General features: G+C 48.1%; 2 protein-coding genes across 2 annotated transcripts in view; one reads left to right on the top strand and one right to left on the bottom strand.

Annotated features, from left to right (window-relative positions):
• LOC144480855 (uncharacterized) overlaps window positions 1–27,969 on the top strand; it is a 57,939-nt gene that overhangs the window by 24,650 nt on the left and 5,320 nt on the right. The gene's annotated exons all lie outside the window — the stretch shown is intronic.
• LOC144480688 (uncharacterized) lies at window positions 76–26,461 on the bottom strand. Its single transcript, XM_078200282.1, has 3 exons — window positions 26,333–26,461; window positions 14,062–14,921; window positions 76–2,370 (listed from the first exon to the last, which is right to left on the bottom strand). Exons 2-3 carry the CDS (start codon window positions 14,557–14,559, stop codon window positions 988–990), a joined length of 1,881 nt encoding a protein of 626 aa, XP_078056408.1. The 5' UTR covers window positions 14,560–14,921; window positions 26,333–26,461; the 3' UTR covers window positions 76–987.

Here is a 27,969-nt window from a genome sequence, read left to right as displayed (position 1 = left end):
TGACTTGAGGGTCAAAGACAACCAGAGTAAAAGGACGTTCACAATGTTCTGGACACAAATATGGTTTCTCTTGAATTCATCTGCAGCCTGTTCCCTGCCCTCTTTGTGGAACACCTCCGCTCAGTCCACAAGCATGACCCCTGATCTTCCGCTTCTTGCCATTAGAATTCACCACCTTGCTCTCACGCTCACATTTCTGTCCTCGGCCGGCTGCAATGTTCCAGAGAAGCCCAACACAAGCTGGACAAACAGCCCCTCATCTTCCGATGAGGCACTTTACAGCCTTCTGGACTCAACACTGAGTTCAACAACTTCACACCCTGAACTCTCTCCTCCATTTTGATTTGTTTTGTTTTGCCGAGTGCCAGTCTGCATCTTGTTTTCATGTTTTTTTTGCTTCCAGACAGAGCTGTCCTTTATTCTGCCATTAACACTTACTCTGGACCAATGCTTTGTTTCTTTACCTCAACCATTACCTCTCCCTTTGCCTTTTGTTCCAGGATATTTTTGTCATTTAATCTCGCCCGCCCTCTAACCAATCCCTGACTTTCCCTTTTGTTCTACCTGCCCCTCCCCCCTTTCTCAGCAGCATCAAATCCACCACATTTTACCCTCTCTTTCGTTCTGAAGTAGAGTTACATTGGACGTGAAACATTAACTCTGTCGCTTCCTCAGATGTTGCCAGACTTGCTCTGTTTTTCCAGTTCTTGCTGTATTTATTTTAGATCTACCTGTAGTGGTAGGAAAAACACTATTTACTATCCGGGATAAAATAAATGTCTTTGATCAGCTTCTGCGGATCATTTCAGTGGAAATGTGCTCTCCCAGGCTCAAAGAGCATCAGCCCACTGGAAGCAAAGTTGTGAGAGCGGCCAGTCCAGCAGAAAGAAACCCTCCGACCCTCCCACTTCACCCACTGTCAGAATGGACATGGTTCAGTCCTGGATGTGATTAACAGCAGCAATAACAGCAGAATCCAACCCCTTGTTATATCTTGTGAACCCGTTGGTGTCTGTGCAGGCTGTATAACTGAGTGAATCTCTTCCCACACTCTGAGCAGGTGAACGGCCTCTCCCCGGTGTGGACTCGCTGGTGTGTCAGTAAGTGGAATGACCTGGTGAATCCTTTCCCACACACGGAGCAGCTGAACGGTCTCTCCCCAGTGTGAATGCGCTGGTGGGACATCAGATCCGCAGGCCTTTTGAAGCCGCTCCCACAGTCAGAGCACTTAAAGGGTCTCTCATCGCTGTGAGTGACGTTGTGACTCAGCAGGTTGGACGGCCGAGCGAATCCCTTCCCACACACGGAGCAGGTGAATGGTTTTTCTCCTGTGTGAACTTGTTCGTGTACCCGCAGACTGGATGAGCTTTTAAATCTCTTTGTGCAGTGAGGGCAGCTGAACGGTCTCTCCTCGGTGTGAACTCGCTGGTGTGTCAGCAGGTGGGATGACCGAGTGAATCCCTTCCCGCACACAGAGCAGCTGAACGGCCTCTCCCCAGTGTGAATGCGCTGGTGGGACATCAGATCCGCAGGCCTTTTAAATCCGCTCCCACAGTCGGAGCATTTAAAGGGTCTCTCATCGGTGTGAGTGACGTTGTGACTCAGCAGGTTGGATAACAGAATGAAACCCTTCCCGCACACAGAGCAGCTGAATGGCTTCTCCCCAGTGTGAACTTGCTCGTGTACCCGCAGACTGGATGAGCTTTTAAACCTTTTAGTGCAGTGGGAGCAGCTGAACGGTCTCTCCTCAGTGTGAATGCGCTGGTGGGACATCAGTTCCCAAGAGCTTTTGAAGCCGTTCCCACAGTCAGAGCATTTAAAGGGTCTCTCATTGGTGTGGGTGAGATTGTGTCTCAGCTGGTGGGATAACTGAGTGAATCCCTTCCCACACACGGAGCAGGTGAACGGCCTCTCCCCGGTGTGAACTCGCTGGTGTCTCTGCAGCGTGGATAACTGAGTGAATCCTTCCCCACATTGAGAGCAGGTGAAGGGCCTCTCCCCAGTGTGAACTCGCTGGTGCGTCTGCAGTGTGTATAACTGAGTGAATCGCTTCCCGCACTGAGAGCAGGTGAATGGCCTCTCCCCAGTGTGAACTCGCTGGTGCGTCCTCAGTGTGTATAACTGAGTGAATCCCTTTCCACACTGAGGGCAGGCGAATGGTCTCTCCCCGGTGTGAACTCGCTGATGTGACTGCAGGTTGGAAAGTACAGTAAATCCCTTCCCACACTGAGTGCATTTGAATGGTCTCTCCCCGGTGTGACTGCGTTGATGAATTTCCAGTTGAGATGGGGATCTGAATCCCTTTCCACAGTCCTCACATTTCCACTGTTTCTCTATGGTACAGGTGTTCTTGTGACTCTCCAGGTTTGATAATCAGTTGAAGCCTCGTCCACACACACAGAACACGGGTACAGTCTCTCCCCGCTGTGAGCGCTGCGATGTATTTTCAAGCTGTGTAACTGGTTAAAGCTCTTTCCACACTCACTGCACTGGAACACTCTCACTCGGGTGTGTCTGTGCCTCGGTGCTTTTCCAGTCACACTGATGTTTAAAGTCTTCAGGAGCAGACAGAACAGAGAAACATTTCTCCTTCTGGTTTCAAAAGCCGACGATATTCAGGTCACGATGAATCGAGTGAGGACGTGAGATGTTGATGTGACGTTTGGTTTGAGATTTCTGTCTGTAAATCCTCACCTTCTGATATCCTGTAAAAAGGAATTTACAAAATTCATCAGTGTCAGTACAGGATAGAAATTCAGAAGAGATAATTCTAGTTTCTATGGAACATTCTTTCCTCTCTCATTCCCCAAAAGCTGTAAATCTCCATCCCACACACTCTCCCTCCATTCTCACTCTGCTGTATCTAATATTCACCCTCCCAATTCTCCTGAAGGTGCTGATTGAGGCTGATTGACAGATCCATGCTCACTGCTTCCTGTCCTGGACACACACAGCTGAAACTCTCCATGCACGATGCCAGTCTAACAGAAATATGGCTATATTCCGTGACTAAAAATGTTTTAAATCGATGGGCGGCACGGTAGCACAGTGGTTAGCACTGCTGCTTCACAGCTCCAGGGTCCCGGGTTCGATTCCCGGCTCGGGTCACTGTCTGTGTGGAGTTTGCACATTCTCCTCGTGTCTGCGTGGGTTTCCTCCGGGTGCTCCGGTTTCCTCCCACAATCCAAAGATGTGCGGGTTAGGTTGATTGGCCAGGTTAAAAAAATTGCCCCTTAGAGTCCTGGGATTAGCGGGTAAAATATGTGGGGGTCGGGCCTGGGTGGGATTGTGGTCGGTGCAGACTCGATGGGCCGAATGGCCTCCTTCTGCACTGTAGGGTTTCTATGATTCTATTTCTATGATTCTATGATGGTTTCATTTGGTTAAGATACAGGGGGTTGGGACTGATGATGATCTTGAAGTTTCTGCTGACAAGGGAAGTCACAGAGTGGTTTAGTTTTACAGCACAGAAAGAGGCCCTTTGGCCCATCATGTCCATGCTGGCCATCAAGCTCCTTTCTATTCTAATCCCATTTTCCAGCACTTTCTGCGCAACCCTCTCTGCTATGGCATTTCAAGTTCTCATCTAAATACTCCTTAAATGTTGTGAAGATTCCCACCTCTACCACCCTTTCAGGCAGTCAGTTCCTGATTCCCAGTACCATCTGGGTGAACGAATCTTTCCTCATATCTCCAATAAACACCCTGCCTTTTAACTTAAATCTATGCCTGCTGGTTCTTGACCCCTCTGCTAAGGCAAATTGTTCCTTCCCATGCACCCCAAGTCCCTTACAATTTTGTACACATCAAAAGCGAAGTGAATCGTGTGGAGGGCATAGAAGGTCTGCAGAGAGATTTGGACAGGCTGCGTGAGTGGGCGAGGATCTGGCAGATGGAGTATAACGTTGACAAATGCGAGGTTATTCACTTTGGAAGAAATAATAGCAAATTGGATTATTATCTAAATGGAAAGAAATTACAACATGCTGCTGTGCAGAGGGACCTGGGGGTCCTTGTCCTCATTTTAGGTCAAACCAAACCAAGTAAACAAACTCAGATTAAATCAGGACAAAGTAAAAGGGGCAGCTCCCCAAAAAGGAGGGGGAACAGCCCGAACAGAAATCAAAGTACAAAGGAAACTTAAAGCATGAGACGCAAAAACCCAGTCTGCAGGTGCAACAGGTGATCAAGAAGGCAAATGGGATGTTGGCCTTTATCGCAAGGGGGATAGAATATAAAAGCAGAGATGTCTTGCTGCATCTGTACAGGGCATTGGTGAGGCCGCAGCTGGAATACTGTGTGCAGTATTGGTTCCCTTATTTGCGGAAGGATATATTGGCCTTGGAGGAAGTGCAGAGAAGGTTCACCAGGTTGATACCAGAGACGAGGGGTGTTGATTATGAGGAGAGACTGAGCAGATTGGGTTTGTACTCGTTGGAATTTAGAAGGCTGAGGGGGGATCTTATAGAGACCTATAAGATAATGAAGGGGCTGGATAGGGTAGAGGTGGAGAGATTCTTTCCACTTAGAAAGGAAACTAGAACTAGAGGGCACAGCCTCAAAATAAAGGGGGGTCAGTTTAGGACAGAGTTGAGGAGGAACTTCTTCGCTCAGAGGGTGGTGAATCTCTGGAATTCTCTGCCCACTGAAGTGGTGGAGGCTACCTCGTTGAAGATGTTTAAATCACGGATAGATGGATTCCTGATCGGTAAGGGAATTAGGGGTTATAGGGATCAGGCGGGTAAGTGGGACTGATCCACTTCAGATCAGCCATGATCTTATTGAATGGCGGGGCAGGCTCGAGGGGCTAGGTGGCCTACTCCTGCTCCTATTTCTTATGTTCTTAATCAAGTCCCTACTCAGCCTTCTCTACTCCAAGGACAACAACGCCAGCCTACCTTGTCTCTCTTGATAGCTGAAACACTCCAGCCCAGGCAACATCCTGGGAAATTTCCTCTGCACCTTCTCCAGTGCAATCACATCCTTCCTATAGTGTAGCAACCAGAACTGCAGACAATACTCCGCCTGTGGCCTAACCAGCATTTTACACAGTTCCATCATAACCTCTCTGCCTTTATATTCAATGCCTCGGTTAATAAAGGCAATTATCCCAAGTGTCTTAACTATATGTCTTGCTGTCTTCAGAGATCTATGGATATTCACATCAATATCTCTGTGATCATCTGTATGTCCTAGGGTCCGACCATTCATTGTACATTCCCCTGCCTTGTTAGACCCCCCAAAATGAATCACCTCACACTTTTCAGGGTTAAATCCATTTGCCACAGTTCTGCCCATCTGATCAGCCCACGGTGGGTGGCACGGTAGCACAGTGGTTAGCACTGCTGCTTCACAGCTCCAGGGTCCCGGGTACGATTCCCGGCTCGGGTCACTGTCTGTGTGGAGTTTGCACATTCTCCTCGTGTCTGCGTGGGTTTCCTCCGGGTGCTCCGGTTTCCTCCCACAGTCCAAAGATGTGCGGGTTCGGTTGGTTGGCCATGCTAAAGTTGCCCTTAGTGTCCTGAGATGCGTAGGTTAGAGGGATTAGTGGGTAAAATATATGGGGGTAGGGCCTGGGTGGGATTGTGGTCGGTGCAGACTCGATGGGCCGAATGGCCTCTTTCTGCGCTGTAGGGTTTCTATGATTTCTGTGATGATCTATGTTGTCCTGGAACCCAAGGCTTTGCTCGTCACTATTTACCACATCACCAATTTTGTGTAATCTGTGAATTCACTTATCATACCTCCTACATTCACATCCAAATCATTTAAGTACACTACAAACAACAAGTGACCCAGCACCGATCCCTGGGGAACACCAGTGAGCACAACATTAAGCCAATTTTGGATCCAGGTTAGCAAATCGCCCTGGATCCCATGAGCTCTTACCTTTGTCATCAGCTCCCTTGTAGGACCTTGACAAAACCTTACTGAAGTCAATTTAGGCTACATCAATTCCACCACCCTCATCTACCTACCCACTTCCCCGAAAATTCAATTACATTTGTAAGACACGATTTCCCTTTGCCAATACCATGCTGCTTAACCTTGATTAATCCTTACCTCCCCAAGTGGACATTAATTCTGTCCCTCAGAATTTATGATGTGGAGATGCTGGCATTGGACTGGGGTAAACACAGTAAGAGTTTTAACAACACCAGGTTAAAGTCCAACAGGTTTATTTGGTAGCAAATGCCATAAGCTTTCGAGGTGCTGCTCCTTCGTCAGATGGAGTGGATATCTGCTCACTAACAAGGAATACAGAGACACAAAATCAAGTTACAGAATACTCATAATTTATCCAATAGCTTCCCTACTGCTGAAGCTAGACTCACTGGCCTGTAATTTGCTGTTTTTTCCCCGACATCCCTTCTTGACTAATGATGCAACATCAGCTGTCCTCCAGTCCTCTGACACCTCTCGTATGTAAGAAGTCTCACAACACCAGGTTAAAGTCCAACAGGTTTATTTGGTAGCACAAGCCACTAGCTTTTGGAGCGCTGCTCCTTCATCAGGTGAGTGGGAGTTCTGTTCACAAACAGGGCATATAAAGACACAAACCCAATTTACAAAATAATGGTTGGAATGCGAGTCTTTACAGGTAATCAAGTCTTAAAGGTACAGACAATGTGAGTGGAGAGAGGGTTAAGCACAGGTTAAAGAGATGTGTATTGTCTCCAGCCTGTGCTTGAAAAATCTCACTAACTGTCCTGTCTGGAGACAATACACATCTCTTTAACCTGTGCTTAACCCTCTCTCCACTCACATTGTCTGTACCTTTCAGACTTGATTACCTGTAAAGACTCACATTCCAACCATTATCTTGTAAATTGAGTTTGTGTCTTTATATGCCCTGTTTGTGAACAGAACTCCCACTCACCTGATGAAGGGGCAGTGCTCCGAAAGCTAGTGGCTTGTGCTACCAAATAAACCTGTTGGACTTTATCCTGGTGTTGTGAGACTTCTTACTGTGTTTACCCCAGTCCAACGCCGGCATCTTCACATCACCTCTCCTGTGGCCAGAGGAGATTTGAAAATCATTGTCAGAGTCGCTGCAATCTCTTCCCTTGCCTCCCCCAGCAGACTGGGAATACATCCCACCCAGAGCAAGGGATTTATACAATTTAAGCCCGTTAAAACCTCCTCCCTCTCAATCATAGAAGTCATAGAAACCCTACAGTACAGAAAGAGGCCATTCGGCCCATCGAGTCTGCACCGAACACAAACCCACCCAGGCCCTACCCCCATATCTACCTGCTAATCCCTCTAACCTACGCATCTCAGGACACCTAAGGGCAATTTTTTTTTAGCATGGCCAATCAACCTAACCCGCACATTTTTGGACTGTGGGAGGAAACCGGAGCACCCGGAGGAAGCCCACGCAGACACGATGTTAAGTTGTTGAAGTGAATCACAAAGTCTCTCCCTGGTTTCTGTGCCTATGATGTGGTTCTGTACCTACGATGCCAGCGTTGGACTGGGGCGAACACAGGAAGATGTCTCACAAAACACCAGGTTAAAGTCCAACAGGTTTATTTGGTAGCCCAAGCCACTAGCTTTCGGAGCGCTGCTCCTTCACCTGATCCTTGGTGAAGATCCTTGGTGACTCACCTGACGAAGGAGCAGCGCTCCGAAAGCTAGTGGCTTGGGCTACCAAATAAACCTGTTGGACTTTAACCTGGTGTTGTGAGACTTCTTATTCTGTACCCACATCATCCATCCCCACGGTGAATACAGATGCAGAGTATTCATTTAAAACCTCACCAATGTCTCCCAGTTTAAATTACTACATTGGTCCCTAATGGACCCTATTCCTTCTCCAGTCATCTCCTGCCGTTAATATACCTGCAGAACACCTTTGGACTTCCTCACAGCTGTTGTCCGAAGGAGGAAGTTTACTCTGAACCTCCTCAGCCAATTTCCGCATTCAGGAAACGGACGAGACGTGATTGGCTGGAGGACAAGACTCCTTCCGGTCCTCCGACTTTGCCCATTGGCCAACACCATGAAGGTCAGAGGGGTGGGCTCTCCACTGCACATGCGCAACTTCCGCTCCCCTTGGACATGCGCAGTCCTAGGCCGGGGGGGGCGGAGGGGGGAGATCACCGAGCGGCTTCTCGCTCCGCCGGTTGCCTGGAAACCTCGGCTCGTGGACGTGCAAGGGGGAGGTGGAACAATGGGTGGGGGCGGGGCTCCCGTGTCCGCGCGCCCGGGCCTGCGCACTGGAACCCGTGACTGCCATGCAGAGTGATTCTTATTGGCTGATTCAGGCAGGGCTTCATTGTGACGTCGCAATGCGGAAGTTGGTCCCTGAGCTTCAGGCTGAAAGCTCCTCCTCTGGGAGGAAATCAATGTTTCCCCCTTTTCCATTTCTTTTCTCATTTCTGGGGGAAATTGGGGACTTGCAGCAACTGAAGGGAAAGGAAGTGAATCCAGTCTGTACATTCCACACATTTTTAGTCCTGTCATTATAGTCTGGCAGCCAGCATGGAGATTTTCAGCTCTCTGTGTCCAGGACAGGACAGTAAGAAGTCTCACAACACCAGGTTAAAGTCCAACAGGTTTATTTGGTAGCAAATACCATAAGCTTTCGGAGCGCTGCCCCTTCGTCAGATGGAGTGGATAGCCGTTCTCCAACAGTGCACAGAGACAGATATCAAGTTACAGAATGACTAATTAGAATGCAAATCTCTACAGCCAGCCAGGTCTTAAAGGTACAGACAATGTGGGTGGAGGGAGCATTCAACACAGGTTAAAGAGATGTGTATTGTCTCCAGACAGAACAGCTAGTGAGATTCTGCAAGATCAGGGGGAAAGCTGTGGGGGTTACTGATAATGTGACATAAATCCAACATCCCGGTTTAGGCCGTCCTCATGTGTGCGGAACATGGCTATCAGTTTCTGCTCAGCGACTCTGCGCTGTCGTGTGTCGTGAAGGCCGCCTTGGAGAACGCTTACCTGAAGATCCAAGGCTGAATGCCCGTGACTGCTGAAGTGCTCCCCCACAGGAAGAGAACAGTCTTGCCTGGTGATTGTCGAGCGGTGTTCATTCATCCGTTGTCGTAGCGTCTGCATGGTTTCCCCAATGTACCGTGCCTCGGGACATTCTTTCCGGAAGCAGTGAGCATGGATCTGTCAATCAGCCTCAATCAGCACCTTCAGGAGAATTGGGAGGGTGAATATTAGATACAGCAGAGTGAGAATGGAGGGAGAGTGTGTGGGATGGAGATTCACAGCTTTGGGGTAATGAAAAAAGAATGTTCCATAGAAACTAGAATTGTCTGTTTCTGAATTTCTATCCTGTACCGACAATGATGATTTTTGTAAATCCCTTTTGCAGGATATCAGGGAGTGAGGATTTACAGATAGAAATCTCTAACCAAACGCCAGGTCAAGATCTGACAGTCACTCAATTCATTGGGACGTGAATAATATCATCGACCTTTGAATCTAGAAGTAGAAAACATCTCTGTCCTGTCTGCTTCTGACACAAATGGACAATTTAGCATTTCCACCTAACTCGCACATTTTTGGAGTGTGGGAGGAAACTGCAGCACCCAGAGGAAACCCATGCAGACACGGGGAGAACGTGCAAACTCTACACAGTAGCACCCAGAGGAAACCCATGCAGACACGGGGAGAACGTGCAAACTCTACACAGTAGCACCCAGAGGAAACCTATGCAGACACAGACAAAGAGAATGTGCAAACTCTACACAATGATCCAAGCCGGGGATCAAACCCAGGTTCCTGGCGCTAATGAGACAGCAATGCTAACCACAGTGCCACTGTGCTGCCGTTTACTGAATCAGAATCATTTCAAAGAGATAACAAGGGCATGAAGGGCTGAATGGACTCCTCCTGCAGCCTGTCAATCTCAGCCTCCTGCTTTTGTGCAGGTTAAAAGGGACAGATTTCAGTGCAGCCTCTTCCCTGTATCTGTATTTAAAGAGACAGGTTTCTCTTTAGCTCTGAGAGACCGATATAACAATTGGTTGGAGGCCCATTTCCCAGTCAGTCCTCCAGCACCTTCCTGTCTCTCTATTAGTGCGATCCCCATGGCAGTTTCCCAACTGGGGCACAGGCCCCGTTATTCTCAGCTAAATTCAGCCCTCAGCTCCGTCGCCTGGCTGTCATTGGGTTCATGTCCCACTATTTGTAACCCCCACAGAGTTTCACTGGCTGTCTTGTCTGGAGACAATACACATCTTTTTAGCCTGTCTTGATGCTCTCTCCACTCATGCTGTTTTGTTTCTTAAAGACTTGATTAGTTGTAAGTATTCGCATTCCAACCATTATTCATGGAAATTGAGTTTGTGTCTTTATATGCTCTGTTTGTGAACAGAATTCCCACTCACCTGAAGAAGGGGCTTGCAGCTCCGAAAGCTTGTGTGGCTTTTGCTACCAAATAAACCTGTTGGACTTTAACCTGGTGTTGTTAAACTTCTTACTGTGTTTACCCCAGTCCAACGCCAGCATCTCCACATCATTGACACGAGCAACAGAGAGACAGAAAGGTGCCACAGGCTCAAATGGGAAGTCAAAACTTGTGGCTTTAAATGAACTGTTAGGATCTCTGTGACAATCAATAATTTTAAAAAATGAACTCTAAACCCAGTAAACAAATTGAAGAATCACACGAAAAAACTTCAGGTTTTATGACTTTTACTCCAACAAACCGGAAGCAACAATGACTAAACACTGTTCTTTGTAGGGAACATTGCCCTTAAACTGTAATATTGAACTTTGCCCTTTTATTCTTAACACCATCAAATATCCCACTCAGCCTTGGAATGTTGACACTCAATTCTCCAAGAATGAGTCCAAAGTGATTCTTTACTCCCCGAGGGTTTATTTCCATTGTTTTCCTTTTCCAGTCTGGCAATCTTTAATCCCAGAACATTTTCCCACTAACACAAGGAAGGCGAATCTTCCAGTCTTGTTTCACAATTCTCAGGAATTTGTGACCAACATTCGACATCGGAGCAGAAGTCGGCCATTTTGCCCTTTGAGTCTGCTCCACCGTTTATTTAGATCATGGCTGATCTGTTTGTGTCGAGTTCCACATTCTCGTTCTACACCCGATACTTTAGATTCCCTTACCCGACAAGAATTGGGATAAAGGCAAAATTCTGCTGTTGTTGGAATCGGAAACAAAAGCAGAAAATGCTGGACAATCTCAGCAAGTCTGACAGCATCTGTAGAGAGAGAATGGAGGCAACATTTTGAGTCAGGTTCACCCTTTGTCAGAGGAAGAAAAGGAAAATCGGACAAAATTTATCCTGTGAGGGTCAAGAATTGGGAAGCAATCTATTAAACCTCCTCTGAACCACTCTCAATGCATTTGTATCATTTCTTAAATAGGAGACAAAGCTGCACCCAGTGTTCAAGATGCAGTCTCAGCAATGCCCTGTATAACTGAAGCAGAACATCTTTACTCCTCTGGTCAATTTCTCTCGTAATAAAGGATTGCATTCCATTTGTAAGAACTTTGATTTATTTGAACTAAGATTTATGGGGGTTCTCTTGTTTACCATAACCTCCCTCATCGTAAATCACACCAGGTTCCAGTGTCTTAACCATATGGCAAGAAAGGACACTTTAAATGGTGAATTCAGAAAGTTTAACTATTAAAAATGTAACAAGTCAGAAAGATAAAAAACAGAGTGTCGATTAACAGTTAATAGAGAAAGTTTAACTTTAACAATTGAACAGACTTCTCTCCATCCCTCTCAGACCAGGACATGAAGTGATGGCTCCGAAAACATGGATAACTTGTAAAACCAACAGCTCTCCACACCTCTCTGTAAACATCTCTCCCTCCACCTCTCTCTACCAAATTGGCTTCTCGAGACCACTTTTTATACATTAAAAATGTCAAAAGCCCATCTTAGACAATTCCCATAAATCTTCAATTATAAACTAAAATAGACACGAGTTTTCAGGTGATTTAAAAATAAATCAACTGTCTGCTGAAAGCCATGACGTGGAGATGCCGGTGTTGGACTGGGGTGGGCACAGTAAGAAGTCTCACAAAACCAGGTTAAAGTCCTACAGGTTTATTTGGTAGCACAAGCTTTTGGAGCGCTGCTCCTTCGTCAGGTGAGTGCACTCACCTGATGAAGGAGCAGCGCTCCGAAAGCTCGTGCTACCAAATAAACCTGCTGGACTTTAACCTGGTGTTGTGAGACTTCTTATTCTGCTGAAAGGGTTAACTTTTCTACAGAGCCTAAAGGGGTGGGGAGTGAGCAGAAAAAACTTGGCGCACAATTACATCACTTGACATAATTTTTAAAAACTTCTCTAACAACAAAACAACCTTAATTTTAAACTTCACCTATTAATGTTTTTGTTATATTCCTCAACCTAATTATTTTAATATGATCAGTTTATGTCAGGGATGGGTAACTTCTGCTCTTTATAAACTGGTTCACTCATTTTGTTAATTCTACATGGGCTCGGAGAATCAGAACCCAGACTTTATCATCCTTATTCTTTTTCTCCCTTTGCCACCACTCCCTCTGTTTTGCGGGAGGGTCGTGGTGATTCCAATCAGAACTAATCATTTTATCATAAAAGGAAAATACTGCGGATGCTGGAATCTGAAACAATGACAGAAAATGCTGGAAAATCTCAGTGGGTCTGACACTATCTGTAGAGAGAGAATAGAGCCAATGTTTCGAGTCTGGGTGACCCTTTATAAGAGCTGTTATGAATTGTCATCCAGACTCGAAAGATTGGCTCTATTCTCTAATCATTTTATCGATAAGTTTCTTGTTCTTAGTTTCCAAATGGCAGGTAAGAGGCCTGTCCGGTCCCCACTCGAGCTCTGATTTTTCACTGGCCATGCTTGGGTCGGATTATAACCATTAGAATCTACTCTCAGAGGTCCCTTTTCAGTCCAGTGCTACTTGGAGTAAACCGTCACTTCACCAACAAGTCCCTCACAGTTCTTAACACAAATTTATGATGAAATAATTTAAACAATGCCTGAGAACGCTTCTTAACCAACTACCAATCACCGTTTGTTGATTGGTCAGACTCCCTTTTTACAGATTCAAGTATCTCAGCCGCTGAACACCAGCCGGTCCTGGAATAAGTTTAATTCTAACTCATTCTGAGTAAATATTCTCACCAGGTCCTCTGTTGGGGCCCTGCTAAGCAGCTTTAATGGTCCGTGATTGCAGAAACTGAGCAGTCACAGGAATGTGGTCAAGATAGCCCAGTCCCAGAATGCCTCACATTCAATCTGCAGTCCTTCAATTATAACAGAATATGTGGCTGTATGTAGCTGCCTCGGCCCATGGTCAACCCCAACACTGCCTTCCTGAACTGCTACAATGCCTGAGGTATAAGTACACCCACAGTGCTGTTAGGGAGGGATTTCCAGCTACACATTCCAGACTTTCACTAGACTGTAGGTGGATACCAGATTGATACATTCCATTCAGCCACTCCCAAGGTGAGTTCCAATTCCGTTATTGTTCAGGGCAATATATTCACAATATCTTGAAAACAGAAATTAAACATTCCCATTTGATTTCAGGTATTAACATATTCTGTTAGTTTGTTCTTTATTGTCAATGTCAGGCTGGGGTTGTTCCCCTTGGAGCAAAGGAGGTTGAGGGGAGATTTGATAGAGGTGGACAAGATTCTGACAGGTTTAGATAAGGTGGACAAAGAAAAGCTGTTCCCATTAGCTGATGGGACAAGGATGAAGGGGACATAGATTTGAGGTTTCAGGTCAGAGATGCAGGGGGAGGATGTGAGGAAGAATATTTTGATGCAGCGAATGGTAATGACCTGGAACTCGCTGCCTACGAGGGTGGAGGAAGTGGAGACAATGAACAATTACAAAGGAAATTGGATGGGCATTTGGGGACAACAAGACTCAAAGGGCATCAGCCACTGGAGGCAAGGTCATGAGACCGGCCAGTCCAGTAGAAAGAAACCCTCTGACCCTCCCCATTGACCAACTGTGAGAATGAACAAAATGCAGTCCTGGATGTAATTGAGAGCAGAAACAATAACAGCAGAATCCAACCCCTGGGATCACTCGTGAACTCGCTGGTGTCTCAGCAGGTGGGATGAAACTCTGAATCCCTTCCCACACACAGAGCAGGTGAACGGCCTCTCCCCAGTGTGAACTCGCTGGTGTGTCCGCAGGGTGGATAACTGAGTGAATCCCTTCCCACACAGAGAGCAGCTGAACGGTCTCTCCCCGGTGTGGATGCGCTGGTGGGCCCTCAGTACTGGGGAGCTTTTGAATCCAATCCCACAATCAGAGCATTTAAAGGGTCTCTCATTGCTGTGAGTGATTCTGTGTTTCAGCAGGGTGGATGACTGAGAAAATTCCTTCCCACACTGAGGGCAGGTGAACGGCCTCTCTCGAGTGTGAACCCGTTGGTGTTGCTGCAGGCTGGATAACTGAGTGAATCCCTCCCCACACACAGAGCAGGTGAACGGCCTCTCCCCGGTGTGACTGCGTCGATGAATTTCCAGCTGAGACGGGACCCTGAATCCCTTCCCACAGTCCCCACATTTCCATGGTTTCTCCATGGTGCGGGTGTCCTTGTGACTCTCCAGGTTAAACAACCAGTTAAATCTCACACAGAACACGGGTACAGTCTCTCCCCGCTGTGAATGCTGCCATGTATTTTCAGGCTGTGTAACTGGTTAAAGCTCTTTCCACACTCAGTTCACTGGAACATTCTCACTCGGGTGTGTGTGTGTATCTCGATGCTTTTCCAGTCACACTGATGTTTAAAATATTTTGCAGTCAACAGACCAGGCAAATATTTCTCCTTCCAAATTCAAAGGCCGAGGATTTTCAGGTACTGATGAATCAAGACACTCTGCTAGATCTTGATGTGATGTTTGGTTTGATATTTTTCCTCCACGAATCTTCTTTTTCTAATATCCTGCAAAAGGAATTTTTAAAAGTCATCACTTTCAGTACAGTGTTTGGTTTGAGATTTCTGTCTGCAAATCCTCACCTTCTAATATCCTGTAAAAGGATCATACAAAAGTCATCGCTGTCAGTACAGGATAGAAATTCAGAACAGACAATTCTAGTTTCTGTGGAACATTCTTTCCACTCTCATTCCCCAAAAGCTGTAAATCTCCATCCCACACACTCTTCCTCCATTCTCACTCTCCCAATTCTCCTGAAGTGGAGAGGCTGACGTTGAACTGGGGTGGGCACAGGAAGAAGTCTCACAACACCAGGTTAAAGTCCAACAGGTTTATTTGGTATCATGAGCTTTTGGAGCGCTGCTCCTTCATCAGGTGAGTGTTTCAGCAGCGCTCCGAAAGCCCGTGACACCAAATAAACCTGTTGGACTTTAACCTGGTGTTGTGAGACTTCTTACAGAATTCTCCTGAAAGTCCTTGGGGTCCATATCCACAGATCTCTGAAGGTTGCCACTCAAGTGGATAGAGCTGTGAAGAAGGCCTATAGTGTGTTAGCTTTTATTAACAGGGGGTTGGAGTTTAAGAGCTGTGGGGTTGTGCTGCAACTGTACAGGACCTTGGTGAGATCACATTTGGAATATTGTGTGCAGTTCTGGTCACCTCTCTATAAGAAGGATGTGGAAGCGCTGGAAAGAGTGCAGAGGAGATTTACCAGGATGCTGCCTAGTTTGGAGGGTAGGTCTTATGAGGAAAGGTTGAGGGAGCTAGGGCTGTTCTCTCTGGAGTGGAGGAGGCTGAGGGGAGACTCAATAGAGGTTTATAAAATGATGAAGGGGATAGATAGAGTGAACGTTCAAAGACTATTTCCTCGGGTGGATGGAGCTATTACAAGGGGGCATAACTATAGGGTTCATGGTGGGAGATATAGGAAGGATATCAGAGGTAGGTTCTTTACGCAGAGAGTGTTTGGGGTGTGGAATGGACTGCCTGCAGATAGTGGAGTCAGACACTTTAGGAACATTTAAGCGGTTATTGGATAGGCACATGGAGCACACCAGGATGATAGGGAGTGGGATAGCTTGATCTTGGTTTCAGATAAAGCTCGGCACAACATTGTGGGCCGAAGGGCCTGTTCTGTGCTGTACTGTTCTATGTTCTAGTCCTGATTCAGGCTGATTGACAGATCCTTCCATTTTCCTGTTAATACCTGAAAATCTTTATGTGGACTGCTTGTCATTTATACGTCTGTATTAATGGGTTAGAATTGGGTGCAGTACACCGAACTATATCAATTGATTAGATTTATGGAGGGAAGTGAGGAAGAGGTTACCATCGGCAGTCATTGATCATGGTCTGAAACTTAGTGCCTGTGACAGTGATGGAAGAAGTGGCAATTCAAATTTTAAAATGAAATTGGATGCACAGTTGAAGGAAATAAACTTTCAGGGGAACGAGGTCTAGAGGGAGAATGGGACAGAATCAGAGTGAACTTGAGTTTTTTTAATTACTCCATAACTGGAAATATATAAAGTAGATATAGTACTATATAACAAGATATAACAAGGGCGGCACGGTAGCACAGTGGTTAGCACTGCTGCCTCACAGCTCCAGGGACCTGGGTTCGATTCCCGGCTTGGGTCACTGTCTGTGTGGAGTTTGCACATTCTCCTCGTGTCTGCATGGGTTTCCTCCGGGTGCTCCGGTTTCCTCCCACAGTCCAAAGATGTGCGGGTTAGGTTGATTGGCCATGCTAAAAATTGCCCTTGGCGTCCTGAGATGCGTAGGTTAGAGGGATTAGTGGGTAAATATGTGGGGATATGGGGGTAGGGCCTGGGTGGGATTGTGGTCGGTGCAGACTCGATGGGCCGAATGGCCTCTTTCTGCACTGTAGGGTTTCTATGATTTCTATGAAGAGCAGAAATAATAATAAACGAACCTTAGAATAGAACCATAAATGGTGAATTTAATATATAGCGCACAACATGAGACATATCTCTGTCCTGTATTAATTCACTGTCCCTTTAAGCAAATAATGACAATAGCTTGAAGACAGAGAGAGACCTGGGCCAACCTTTCCAGGGCCTGCAGCCTCCCTGGATTCGCTTCCTTTCCTTTCAGTTGCTGCAAGTCCCCAATTTCCCCCAGAATGAGGAAAGAAATGGAAAGGGGGAAACATTGATTTCCTCCCAGATGTTGTCCAGGGGAGGAAGTTTCACTCTGAAGCTCATTGGACAACTTCCCCTTTGTGACGTCACAGTGGAGCCATCCTTGAATCAGCCAATAGGAATCACTCTGCTCCGCGGTGACGTCTCCGGGTTCCAGTGCGCAGGCCCGGGCGTGCGGACACAAGAGCCCCGCCCCCACCCAGGAGCCCCGCCCCCACCCAGGAGCCCCGCCCCCACCCATTGTTCCCCCTCCCCCCGACACCCCCTCGAGCCAAGGTTTCCAGGCAACCGGCTGGCGGCTCCGGTCAGAGCGAGAAGCCGCTCGGTGATCTCCCCCTCCCCCTCCCCCAGCCCGGGACTGCGCATCTCCAAGGGAGAGGGGCAGCCGCGTATGTGCGGTGGAGAGCCCGCCCCCTGACCGTCATGGTGAGAGATATTGACCAATGGGAAGAGTCGGAGGACAGGAAGGACTCTGGGTCCTCCAGCCAATCAGAGCGGGGGGCTTTGTGTGAATGAAGATTGAGCTTCAGACAGACTCAAACTTCCTCAGGTCTCCCACATCTGTGAGGTTGTCTCTGTCGTGTCGTGGTTATCACGTCCGCCTGACACGCGAAAGGTCCCCGGCTCGAAACCGGGCGGAAACGTTAACTTGTTCATTCCTCCTGTCTCCAACGTCTGAGAGTTACGGAGCTTGCCCACTGGGGACGTCCGTTTTTGTTGTTTCTGCCGAATTGTAGGAAGGTAGGAGGGAAGGGGAAAGAAGGGGAGCTATCGGCCGCCGGAGGGTGCTCTCTCCCTGGAGGGAGAGAGGACACGGAGAGGCTCTCCTTCCTTTCCTTTCTTTGTCCACCTGCAGGAGAGGACTGCGTGACTTCAAAGATACCAACATTGAAGGACTGAGTAGTGGGGCTGGTGCCCTCGTCATTAACAGGTCGGTGCTTGAAGAGGAGTGGGGGGGCAGAATATTCAAACTTTCTCTGTCCATCTGCAGGGGTGGGGGTGAAGACCCTGGACCTTTTCACCGTTGGGCCCAGGTGGGCTGCAGGAACAAAGTCCCACACCCACTGCTGCTGCCCCCAACACCGGCACCCCCTCCCCTCTTTCTGGGGCACCGGCCCTCCTCAGTGCCTCGTCCTCCCTCCTGCTCCTCCGACCTCCTCTCTAGCTCCGGGGAGAGAGCACTTCGACCCCCATCCACCTACCCCGCCCTCTCTTATTTTCCCTCTCTGACCCCGCCCTGAGGGGCCCATTACCTATCCCTCCCTACAACCCGAACCCCCCCCCCCCCCAATCGCTCCCCACAGACACGCATATACGCCCTGCCGTGCATCCGGGCAGTCTCGGGGTGGGCGTAGCACTCCCTTGGTTACTATGGCGACCTTGCCAGCGTCGCCGGGGGCAGGGTCTTCTCGGCCCACCTATGCGGGCGTGGCGGCTACCAGAGCCCCCGCCGCTCCCAAGGCCCTGCCGCCATTTTCATTGATCACCAGACAGCTCGGGGTCAAGTGCTACGCCCACCCCGACATGTCCATCGAGGCCTGTGTCAAGGCAATGGCTGGGGTTGTCGGCCCCTCAGCCATTAGAAACATAGAAAAACTACAGCACAAAACAGGCCCTTCGGCCCCACAAGTTGTGCCGAACATATCCCTACCTTTTAGGCCTACTTATAACCCTCCATCCTATTAAGTCCCATGTACTCATCCAGGAGTCTCTTAAAAGACCCTATTGAGTTTGCCTCCACCACCACTGATGGCAGCCGATTCCACTCGCCCACCACCCTCTGTGTGAAAAACTTCCCCCTAACATCTCCCCTGTACCTACCCCCCAGCACCTTAAACCTGCGTCCTCTCGTAGCAGACATTTCCACCCTGGGAAAAAGCCTCGGAGAGTCCACCCGATCTGTGCCTCTCAACATCTTATACACCTCTATTAGGTCTCCTCTCATCCTACGTCTCTCCAAGGAGAAAAGACCGAGCTCCCTCAGCCTATCCTCATAAGGCATGCCACTCAATCCAGGCAACATCCTTGTAAATCTCCTCTGCACCCTTTCAATCTTTTCCACATCCTTCCTGTAATGAGGCGACCAGAGCTGAGCACAGTACTCCAAGTGGGGTCTGACGAGGGTCTTATATAGCTGCATCATTATCCCCGGACTCCTAAACTCAATCCCTCCATTGATAAAGGCCAGCATACCATACGCCTTCTTAACCACCTCCTCCACCTGCGGGGCCAATTTTAGAGTCCTATGGACCCGGACCCCAAGGTCCTTCTGATCCTCGACAGAACTAAGAGTCTTTCCCTTTATATTGTACTCCTTCATCCCATTTGACCTGCCAAAATGGACCACTACGCATTTATCTGGGTTGAAGTCCATCTGCCACTTCTCTGCCCAGTCTTGCATCCTATCTATGTCCCTCCGTAACTTCGGACATCCCTCCAGACTATCCACAACCCCACCAACCTTCATGTCGTCGGCAAACTTACCAACCCATCCTTCCACTTCCTCATCCAGGTCATTTATGAAAATGACAAACAGCAAGGGTCCCAGAACAGATCCCTGGGGCACGCCACTGGTGACCGACCTCCATTTAGAAAAAGACCCATCTATACCCACTCTCTGCCTCCTTTGGGCAAACACTGTAAGAAGTTTAACAACACCAGGTTAAAGTCCAACAGGTTTATTTGGTAGCAAAAGCCACTGGGCAAGCCAGTTCTGGATCCACAGGGCAGCAGCCCCTTGGATCCCATGCCCTCTCACTTTTTCGAGAAGCCTTGCATGGGGGACCTTATCGAACGCCTTGCTAAAATCCATATAAACCACATCTACCACCTTCCCTTCGTCAATGTGTTGAGTCACATTTTCGAAGAACTCCACCAGGCTCGTAAGGCACGATCTGCCTTTGACAAAGCCATGCTGAGTATTCTTGAGCATACTAAACCTCGCCAAATGCTCATAAATCTTGTCCCTCAGGATCTTCTCCATCAGCTTACCAACCATAGAGGTTAGACTCACCGGTCGGTAATTCCCTGGGCTATCCCTATTCCCCTTCTTGAAAATAGGAACCACATCCGCAATCCTCCGGCACCTCTCCCGTCTCCATCGACGACGCAAAGATCATCGCCAGGGGCTCTGCAATCTCTTCCCTCGCCTCCCACAGTAACCTGGGGTACATCCCATCCGGACCCGGCGATGTTATGTTCCAATGATACAAAAATAGGCAGGAAAGTAAGTTGTGAAGAGGATGTAACGAGATCCAAAAAGTGATATAAATAGATTTAGTGAGTGGGAAAGGATATGGCAAATGGAATATAGAATCATGGAATCCTACAGTGTCGAAGGAGGCCATTTGGCCCATTGAGACTGCACCGACCACAATCCCATCCTGGCCGTATCCCCATGCATTTACCCACGGTAGCACAGTGGTTAGCACTGCTGCCTCACAGCGCCAGGGTCCCGGGTTCAATTCCAGCCTTGGGTCACTGTCTGTGTGGAGTTTGCACATTCTCCCCGTGTCTGCGTGGGTTTCCTCCGGGTGCTCCGGTTTCCTCCCACAGTCCAAAGATGTGCGGGTTAGGTTGATTGGCCATGCTAAATTGCCCCTCGTGTTGGGATGAATTGCAGGGTAGTGCGTGGGGGTGCGTGAATAGGTCCTGGGTGGGACTGTGGTCGGTACAGACTCGCTGGGCCGAATGATCTCCTTCTGTACTTAAGGGATTTAATGATTCTAGTTAATCCCCTTGACACTAAGGGATAATCCACCTAACCCACACATCTTTGGACCGTGGGAGGAAACCGGAGAACCCGGAGGAAACCCACGCAGACACGGGGAAAATGTGCAAATTCCACACAGACAGTGACCCAAGCCAGGAATCAAACCCAGGTCCCTGGCGCTGTGACGCAGCAGTGCCAACCACTGTGCCACAGTGCCGCCCATATAGTTCGGGAAAATGTGAAACTATGCAATTTGGCTGGAAGAATAAAAAAGTTTATCTAAATGGTAGGATTTAGATTGCAGAGCTCTGAGATTCAGAAACTGAGCAGAAACTGATAGCCAAGTTCCGCACACACGAGGACGGCCTCAACCGGGTTCATGTCACACTATTTGTAATCCCCACAGCTTGCCTGGACCTGCAGAGTCTCACTGGCTGTCCTGTCTGGAGACAATACACATCTCTTTAGCCTGTCTTGATGCTCTCTCCACTCACATTTGTTTGTATCTTAAAGACTTGATTCGCTGTAAGTATTCGCATTCCAATCATTATTCATGTAAATTGAACTTGTGTCTTTATAAGCCCTGTTTGTGAACAGAATTCCCACTCACCTGAAGACGGGGCTTAGAGCTCCGAAAGCTTGTGTGGCTTTTGCTACCAAATAAACCTGTTGGACTTTAACCTGGTGTTGTTAAACTTCTTACTGTGTTTACCCCAGTCCAACGCCGGCATCTCCACATCATGATCTCCCCTGTAGCCTGTGAGGATACAAAGATTTCTCTCAAGGCCCCAGCAATTTCCTCCCTGGCCTCTCTCAGTATTCTGGGGTATATCCCATCAGGCCCTGGGGACTGGTCTAGATTAATGTTACTCAAGAACCCCAATACCTCCTCCTTTTTGATCTCAACATGACTCAAACTATCTACACACCCTTTCCCAGACTCATCATCCACCAAGTCCTTCTCTTGGGTGAATACTGATGCAAATTACTCCTTTAATACCTCGCCCATTTCCTCTCGCTCCACGCATAGATTCCACCCCCCCTCCCTGTCCTTGAGTGGGCCAACCCTCTCCCTGGCTACCCTCTTGCGCTTTATATATGTATATAAAGCCTTGGGATTTTATTTAATCTTGCCGGCCAATTACTTTTCATGACCCCTTTTAGCCCTCCTTACTCCTTGCTTAAGTTTCTTCCTACTTTCCTTGTATTCCACACTTGCTTCATGTGTTCCCAGCCTCCTAGCTTTGACAAATGCTTCCTTTTTCTTTGATTAGGCTCACAATATCTCTCATTATCCAAGGTTCCCGAAACTTGCCAGACTTAGAACAAAGAACAAAGAACAGTACAGCACAGGAAACAGGCCCTTCGGCCCTCCAAGCCTGTGCCGCTCCTTGGTCCAACTAGACCAATCGTTTGTATCCCTCCATTCCCAGGCTGCTCATGTGACTATCCAGGTAAGTCTTAAATGATGCCAGGGTGCCTGCCTCCACCACCCTACTTGGCAGCGCATTCCAGGCCCCCACCACCCTCTGTGTAAAAAACGTCCCTCTGATATCTGAGTTATACTTCGCCCCTCTCAGCTTGAGCCCGTGACCCCTCGTGATCGTCACCTCCGACCTGGGAAAAAGCTTCTCACTGTTCACCCTATCTATACCCTTCATAATCTTGTACACCTCTATTAGATCTCCCCTCATTCTCCGTCTTTCCAGGGAGAACAACCCCAGTTTACCCAATCTCTCCTCATAGCTAAGACCCTCCATACCAGGTAACATCCTGGTAAACCTTCTCTGCACTCTCTCTAACGTCTCCACGTCTTTCTGGTAGTGCGGCGACCAGAACTGGATGCAGTACTCCAAATGTGGCCTAACCAGCGTTCTATACAGCTGCATCATCAGACTCCAGCTTTTATACTCTATACCCCGTCCTATAAAGGCAAGCATACCATATGCCTTCTTCACCACCTTCTCCACCTGTGTTGCCACCTTCAAGGATTTGTGGACTTGCACACCTAGGTCCCTCTGTGTTTCTATACTCCTGATGACTCTGCCATTTATTGTATAACTCCTCCCTACATTATTTCTTCCAAAATGCATCACTTCGCAATTATCCGGATTAAACTCCATCTGCCACCTCTCCGCCCAATTTTCCAGCCTATCTATATCCTGCTATATTGCCCGACAATGCTCTTCGCTATCTGCAAGTCCAGCCATCTTCGTGTCATCCGCAAACTTGCTGATTACACCAGTTACACCTTCTTCCAAATCATTTATATATATCACAAATAGCAGAGGTCCCAGTACAGAGCCCTGCGGAACACCACTGGTCACAGACCTCCAGCCGGAAAAATACCCTTCGACCACTACCCTCTGTCTCCTATGGCCAAGCCAGTTCTCCACCCATCTAGCCACTTCTCCTTGTATCCCATGAACCTTAACCTTCTTAACCAACCTGCCATGTGGGACTTTGTCAAATGCCTTACTGAAATCCACATATATCCTTCATCCTTACAGTAATGTGCTGATCCTGAATTCCAATCAACTTGCACTTGAAAGCCCCCCACATGCCAAATGTTGATTTGCCCTCAAACATCTGCCTCCAATCTACATTCTTCAGTTCCTGCCTAATATTTTTATAATTAACCTTCCCCCAGTTTAGCATCTTCACTTGAGGACTACACTTATCTTTATCCATCAGTACCTTAAAGCCTTACTGAATTGTGAATGCTGTTCTCGAACTGCTCCCTTACTGAAACGTTGACCACCTGGCCGACATTTCCCAATACCAGGTCCAGTACGGCCCCTCTATAGTTGGACTATCTACATACTCTTTCAAGAAGCCCTCCTAGATGCTCCTTACAAACTCTGCCCCATCCACGTCACTAGCACTAAGTGAGGGGCTCAGGTTCAAACTTAAATTGTGTTCCTATTGTGCTGGAGTGTACAGTGTGAACAATAAACGTGGAGTTGGAGAAATAATGCATTGTTGCATAGCAACCAGGGACACCTTTAGGGTGAGAAGGTTTTAGTTGAATTTATAGCAATTGGGGCTAGGAAGCGAGAGAGTGAACAGCTCTCAGCTCTGCTAGAAGCAGCAAAGCCATACAATGGAGTAATGTGTGCGAAAGCAAGCTCCAGAGGAACTAAGGGACAGTTAGTTTGAGAAACCCAAGAATGGAAAAGAAGCTCCAGGAATATTGAAGTAAAAAAGGAACAGCATTGGCTTTGGAACAGGATACTATTGATGGAAATTAATCTCAGAACTGGGAAGAGAAGAGCTGATGAGGTTGACTACAGACAAGCCACATATCTGAAACAATCATAAGGTTTGGTGTCCTTATTTCCAGATTTTGAAGCAATTGTATTCTGTTACGGACTGATGATCTGAGTTTATGCAGAATTTTGGAAGCATGTTGCAATTCAAGACAAAGGAATTCTGAGAGTTGGAAACCTGGAGGCAGCTTCTTAGAAATCATAGAAATCATAGAAATCCTACAGTGCAGAAGGAGGCCATTCGGCCCATCGAGTCTGCACCGACCACAATCCCACCCAGGCCCTACCCCCACATATTTACCCACTAATCTATGCATCCCAGGATTCTAAGGGGCAATTTTTAACCTAGCCAATCAACCTAACCTGCACATCTTTGGATGTGGGAGGAAACCGGAGCACCCGGAGGAAACCCACACAGACACGAGGAGAATGTGCAAACTCCACACAGACAGTGACCCGAGCTGGAAATCGAACCCGGGACCCTGGAGCTGTGAAGCAGCAGTGCTAACCACTGTGCTACCGTGCCGCTTGCTAAAAGAGTGGAGAGGAAGCCTTGTTTGAAAGGATAATTGAAAGACCTGGAAGTGGATCTTTATTGAAAGCAACTGAGAGAAAGCATTGGCTTGGAAGGAGATTTTAACACGTCTTTTTGAGAGCGGAGTTTGGAAACACTCGTGACAATCATCTGGGGGGGAAATTTGAGGAGAAATCCACAAGGGTTGCATCTGCCACGTGGTTGCAGGGTGAGCGTTGTCTGATCACAGTCAACCTGTGGGTTTAAACGGACGGTGTGTCCACTGAGAACATTATAGCGTAAGGAATTTTGTAATCTGTGTTATCCTTGAAATCTGTGTACATTTGTGAAGGTAAGTGTCAGTGAAGGAGCATTTTATGATAGTCAAACTCTTCGTGTTTAATAAATATTTTGTTGTTAAAAGCTAATTGACAGTCCTGTGACTCAGTTCCTCTTTTTTAAAAAAAAGTAAAAGTTACAGTCTTTTGAGCCAAAAGACCGTAAACTTCTGAACTTCCGAACTCACAGAACACAATCAGTGAGGATAGGCAACAACACCTCCTCCACGATCATCCTCAACATCGGTGCCCCACAAGGCTGTGTTCTCAGCCCCCTACTATGCTCCTTATACACCTATAACCGTCTGGCCAAATTCCCCTCCAATTCGATTTTCAAGTTTGCTGATGACACCACTGTAGTGGGTGGGATCTTAAACAATGACGAGACAGAGAACAGGAATGAGATAGAGAATCTGGTGAACTGGTGCGGCAACAATAATCTCTCCCTCAATGTCAACAAAATGAAGGAGATTGTCATCGGCTTCAGGAAGCGTAAAGGAGAACATGCCCCTGTCTACATCAATGGGGATTCCTTTTACTTTGTCCTGATTTAATCTGAGTTTGTTTACTTGGTTTGGTTTGACCTAAAAAGAGGACAACACCTGAAATTCGGGCTGTTCCCCCTACTTTTTGGGGAGCTGCCCCTTTTACTTTGTGCTGATTTAATCTGAGTTTGTTTACTTGGTTTGGTTTGACCTAAAAAAGAGGACATCAATGGGGATGAGGTAGAAAGGGTCGAGAGCTTCAGGCTTTTAGGTGTCCAGATCACCAACAACCTGTCCTGGTCTCCCCATGCCGACACTATAGTTAAGAAAGCCCACCAACACCTCTATTTCCTCAGACTCGGGAAATTCAGCTACAACTCTCACCAACTTTTACAGATGCACCATAGAAAGCATTCTTTCCGGATGTATCGCAGCTTGGTATGGCTCCTGCTCTGCCCAAGACCACAAGGAACTACAAAAGGTCGTGAATGTAGCCCAATCCATCACGCAAACCAGCCTCCCATCCATCGACTCTGTCTACACTTCCCGCTGCCTCGGCAAAGCAGCCGGCAGAATTAAGGACCCCACGCACCCCGGATATTCTTTCTTCCGCCTTCTTCCTTCGGGAAAAAGTTACAAAAGTCCGAGGTCACGCACCAACCGACTCAAGAACAGCTTCTTCCCTGCTGCGGTCAGACTTTTGAATGGACCTACCTCGCATTAAGTTGGTCTTTCTCTACACCCTAGCTGTGACTGTAACAGCACATTTTGCACCCTCTCGTTTCCTTCTCTATGAACGGTGTGCTCTGTCTGCATAACGCGCAAAGAACAATACTTTTCATTGCATGTTACTACATGTGACAATAATAAACCAAATCAGGGTTCCATCCTGGGATCTTCCTGTCCAGTTATATCAACTGAGACTGTAACACTCACCATCTTGACTTGGAAATATATCACGGGGTCAACTTCCTCCCTAACAACAGTGTGGGTGCACACTGAATGTTTCCAAATCCTCCCCCAGCCACCGCCTAACTCTGACTCCGCTTCTCCGGGACAAACAAGCGCCAAGGCCAGCAATGACACTGCGCATGCTCCACATCACAATGCCCAGACAGTGATTGGCAGCAGCATCCGGACCAATAGGAAGAGGGTGCGGGGGCTGGAGGACCGAACGGGAGCGGCTGGTCCTCCAACCAATCGGAGTGAATGAGGGGGCGGGGCTGGAGGACCGAGCGGGGGGGAGCGGCTGGTCCTCCAACCAATCGGAGTGAATGAGGGGGCGGGGCTGGAGGAACGTTCCGGGGGGGGGGGAGCGGGCCGTCCTCCAACCAATCGGAGTGAATGAGGGGGCGGGGCTGGAGGACTGAGCGGAGCGGCTGGTCCTCCAACCAATCGGAGGGAATGAGGGGGCGGAGCTGAGCAGCCCGCAATGTGATCTGGAGCATGCGCAGTACCGATCACAGCTGAGGATTGAGCCGGTCGCGGAAATTCATCAGCCCGGGAGATACCGCCGTGTCAATCAGGAATGAGTGATGGAGCCGGCGGGTGGGTTTGGAGCTTTTATTGAACACCCCGTGCCGGCCCTGGGTCCCCCAATTTGGGAGCTTGGATCCGGTATTTGAACCAATAACGGCGGCGGTTCGGGCTTTCACCCAGACAGGCCCGGGGTGGACGGCCGCCATCCTGAGAGGGGAATGGTGCACGGCCGGGCGCATGCGTAGACGACGCTTTGGGCTCCGCTCAGCGCCATTTTCTCTGCTTGGAGGACCAGCCGCTCCTGCTCGGTCCTCCAGCCCCGCCCCTCACTTGTCTTGGTGCGGAGCGCCGTCAATCAGTCCCCGGGCACTGTGAGCTGGAGCAGCCCCTTCAGAGGGACAGAGTTGGTGGTGAGGGAGTGGAGTTTGTCGTGGGGACTGAAGGCAATGGCTTCAGTCTTCCCAGTATTTATCATAGAAACCCTGCAGTACAGAAGACCACTCCATCTGACGAAGGAGCAGTGCTCCGAAAGCTTATGGTATTTGCTACCAAATAAACCTATTGGACTTTAACCTGGTGTTGTGAGACTTCTTACTGTGCATACAGAAAGAGGCCATTCGGCCCATCGAGTCTGCACCGACCACAATCCCACCCAGGCCCTACCCCCATATCCCTACATATTTTACCCACTAATCCCTCTAACCTATGCATCTCAGGACACTAAGGGGCAATTTAATCATGGCCAATCAACCTAACCCGCACATCTTTGGAATGTGGGAGCAAACCGGAGGAAACCCACGCAGACACGAGGAGAATGTGCAAACTCCACACAGACAGTGACCCCGAGCCGGGAATCGAACCCAGGTCCCTGGAGCTGTGAAGCAGCAGTGCTAACCTACTGTGCTACCGTGCCGCCCCTATTTATTATATGAAATAAATTTCTGTTCTCTTAGTACTGGATGTCAGACAAGTCAGGATGGTTTATGAACAGTAAGAAGTCTCTCAACAGCAGGTTAAAGACCAACAGGTTTATTTGGTAGCAGAAGCTTTCGGAGCACCGTCCCTTCATCAGGTGAGTGGGATGGTGGTGTACG

This window comes from Mustelus asterias, chromosome 30 (assembly GCF_964213995.1).
Source record: "Mustelus asterias chromosome 30, sMusAst1.hap1.1, whole genome shotgun sequence".
NCBI lineage: Eukaryota > Metazoa > Chordata > Chondrichthyes > Carcharhiniformes > Triakidae > Mustelus > Mustelus asterias.
This window is presented reverse-complemented; position numbering and strand designations above follow the sequence as displayed.

Bases quoted from the DNA above. Each gene is read 5' to 3' on its own strand.
- LOC144480688 (XM_078200282.1), bottom strand. From the start codon at position 14,559: ATGGAGAAACCATGGAAATGTGGGGACTGTGGGAAGGGATTCAGGGTC. The intron at 2,371-14,061 runs CACGAGTGATCC...TTCAACTGATTA, and splicing joins TGCTGAGACACCAGCGAGTT to TCAAACCTGGAGAGTCACAA.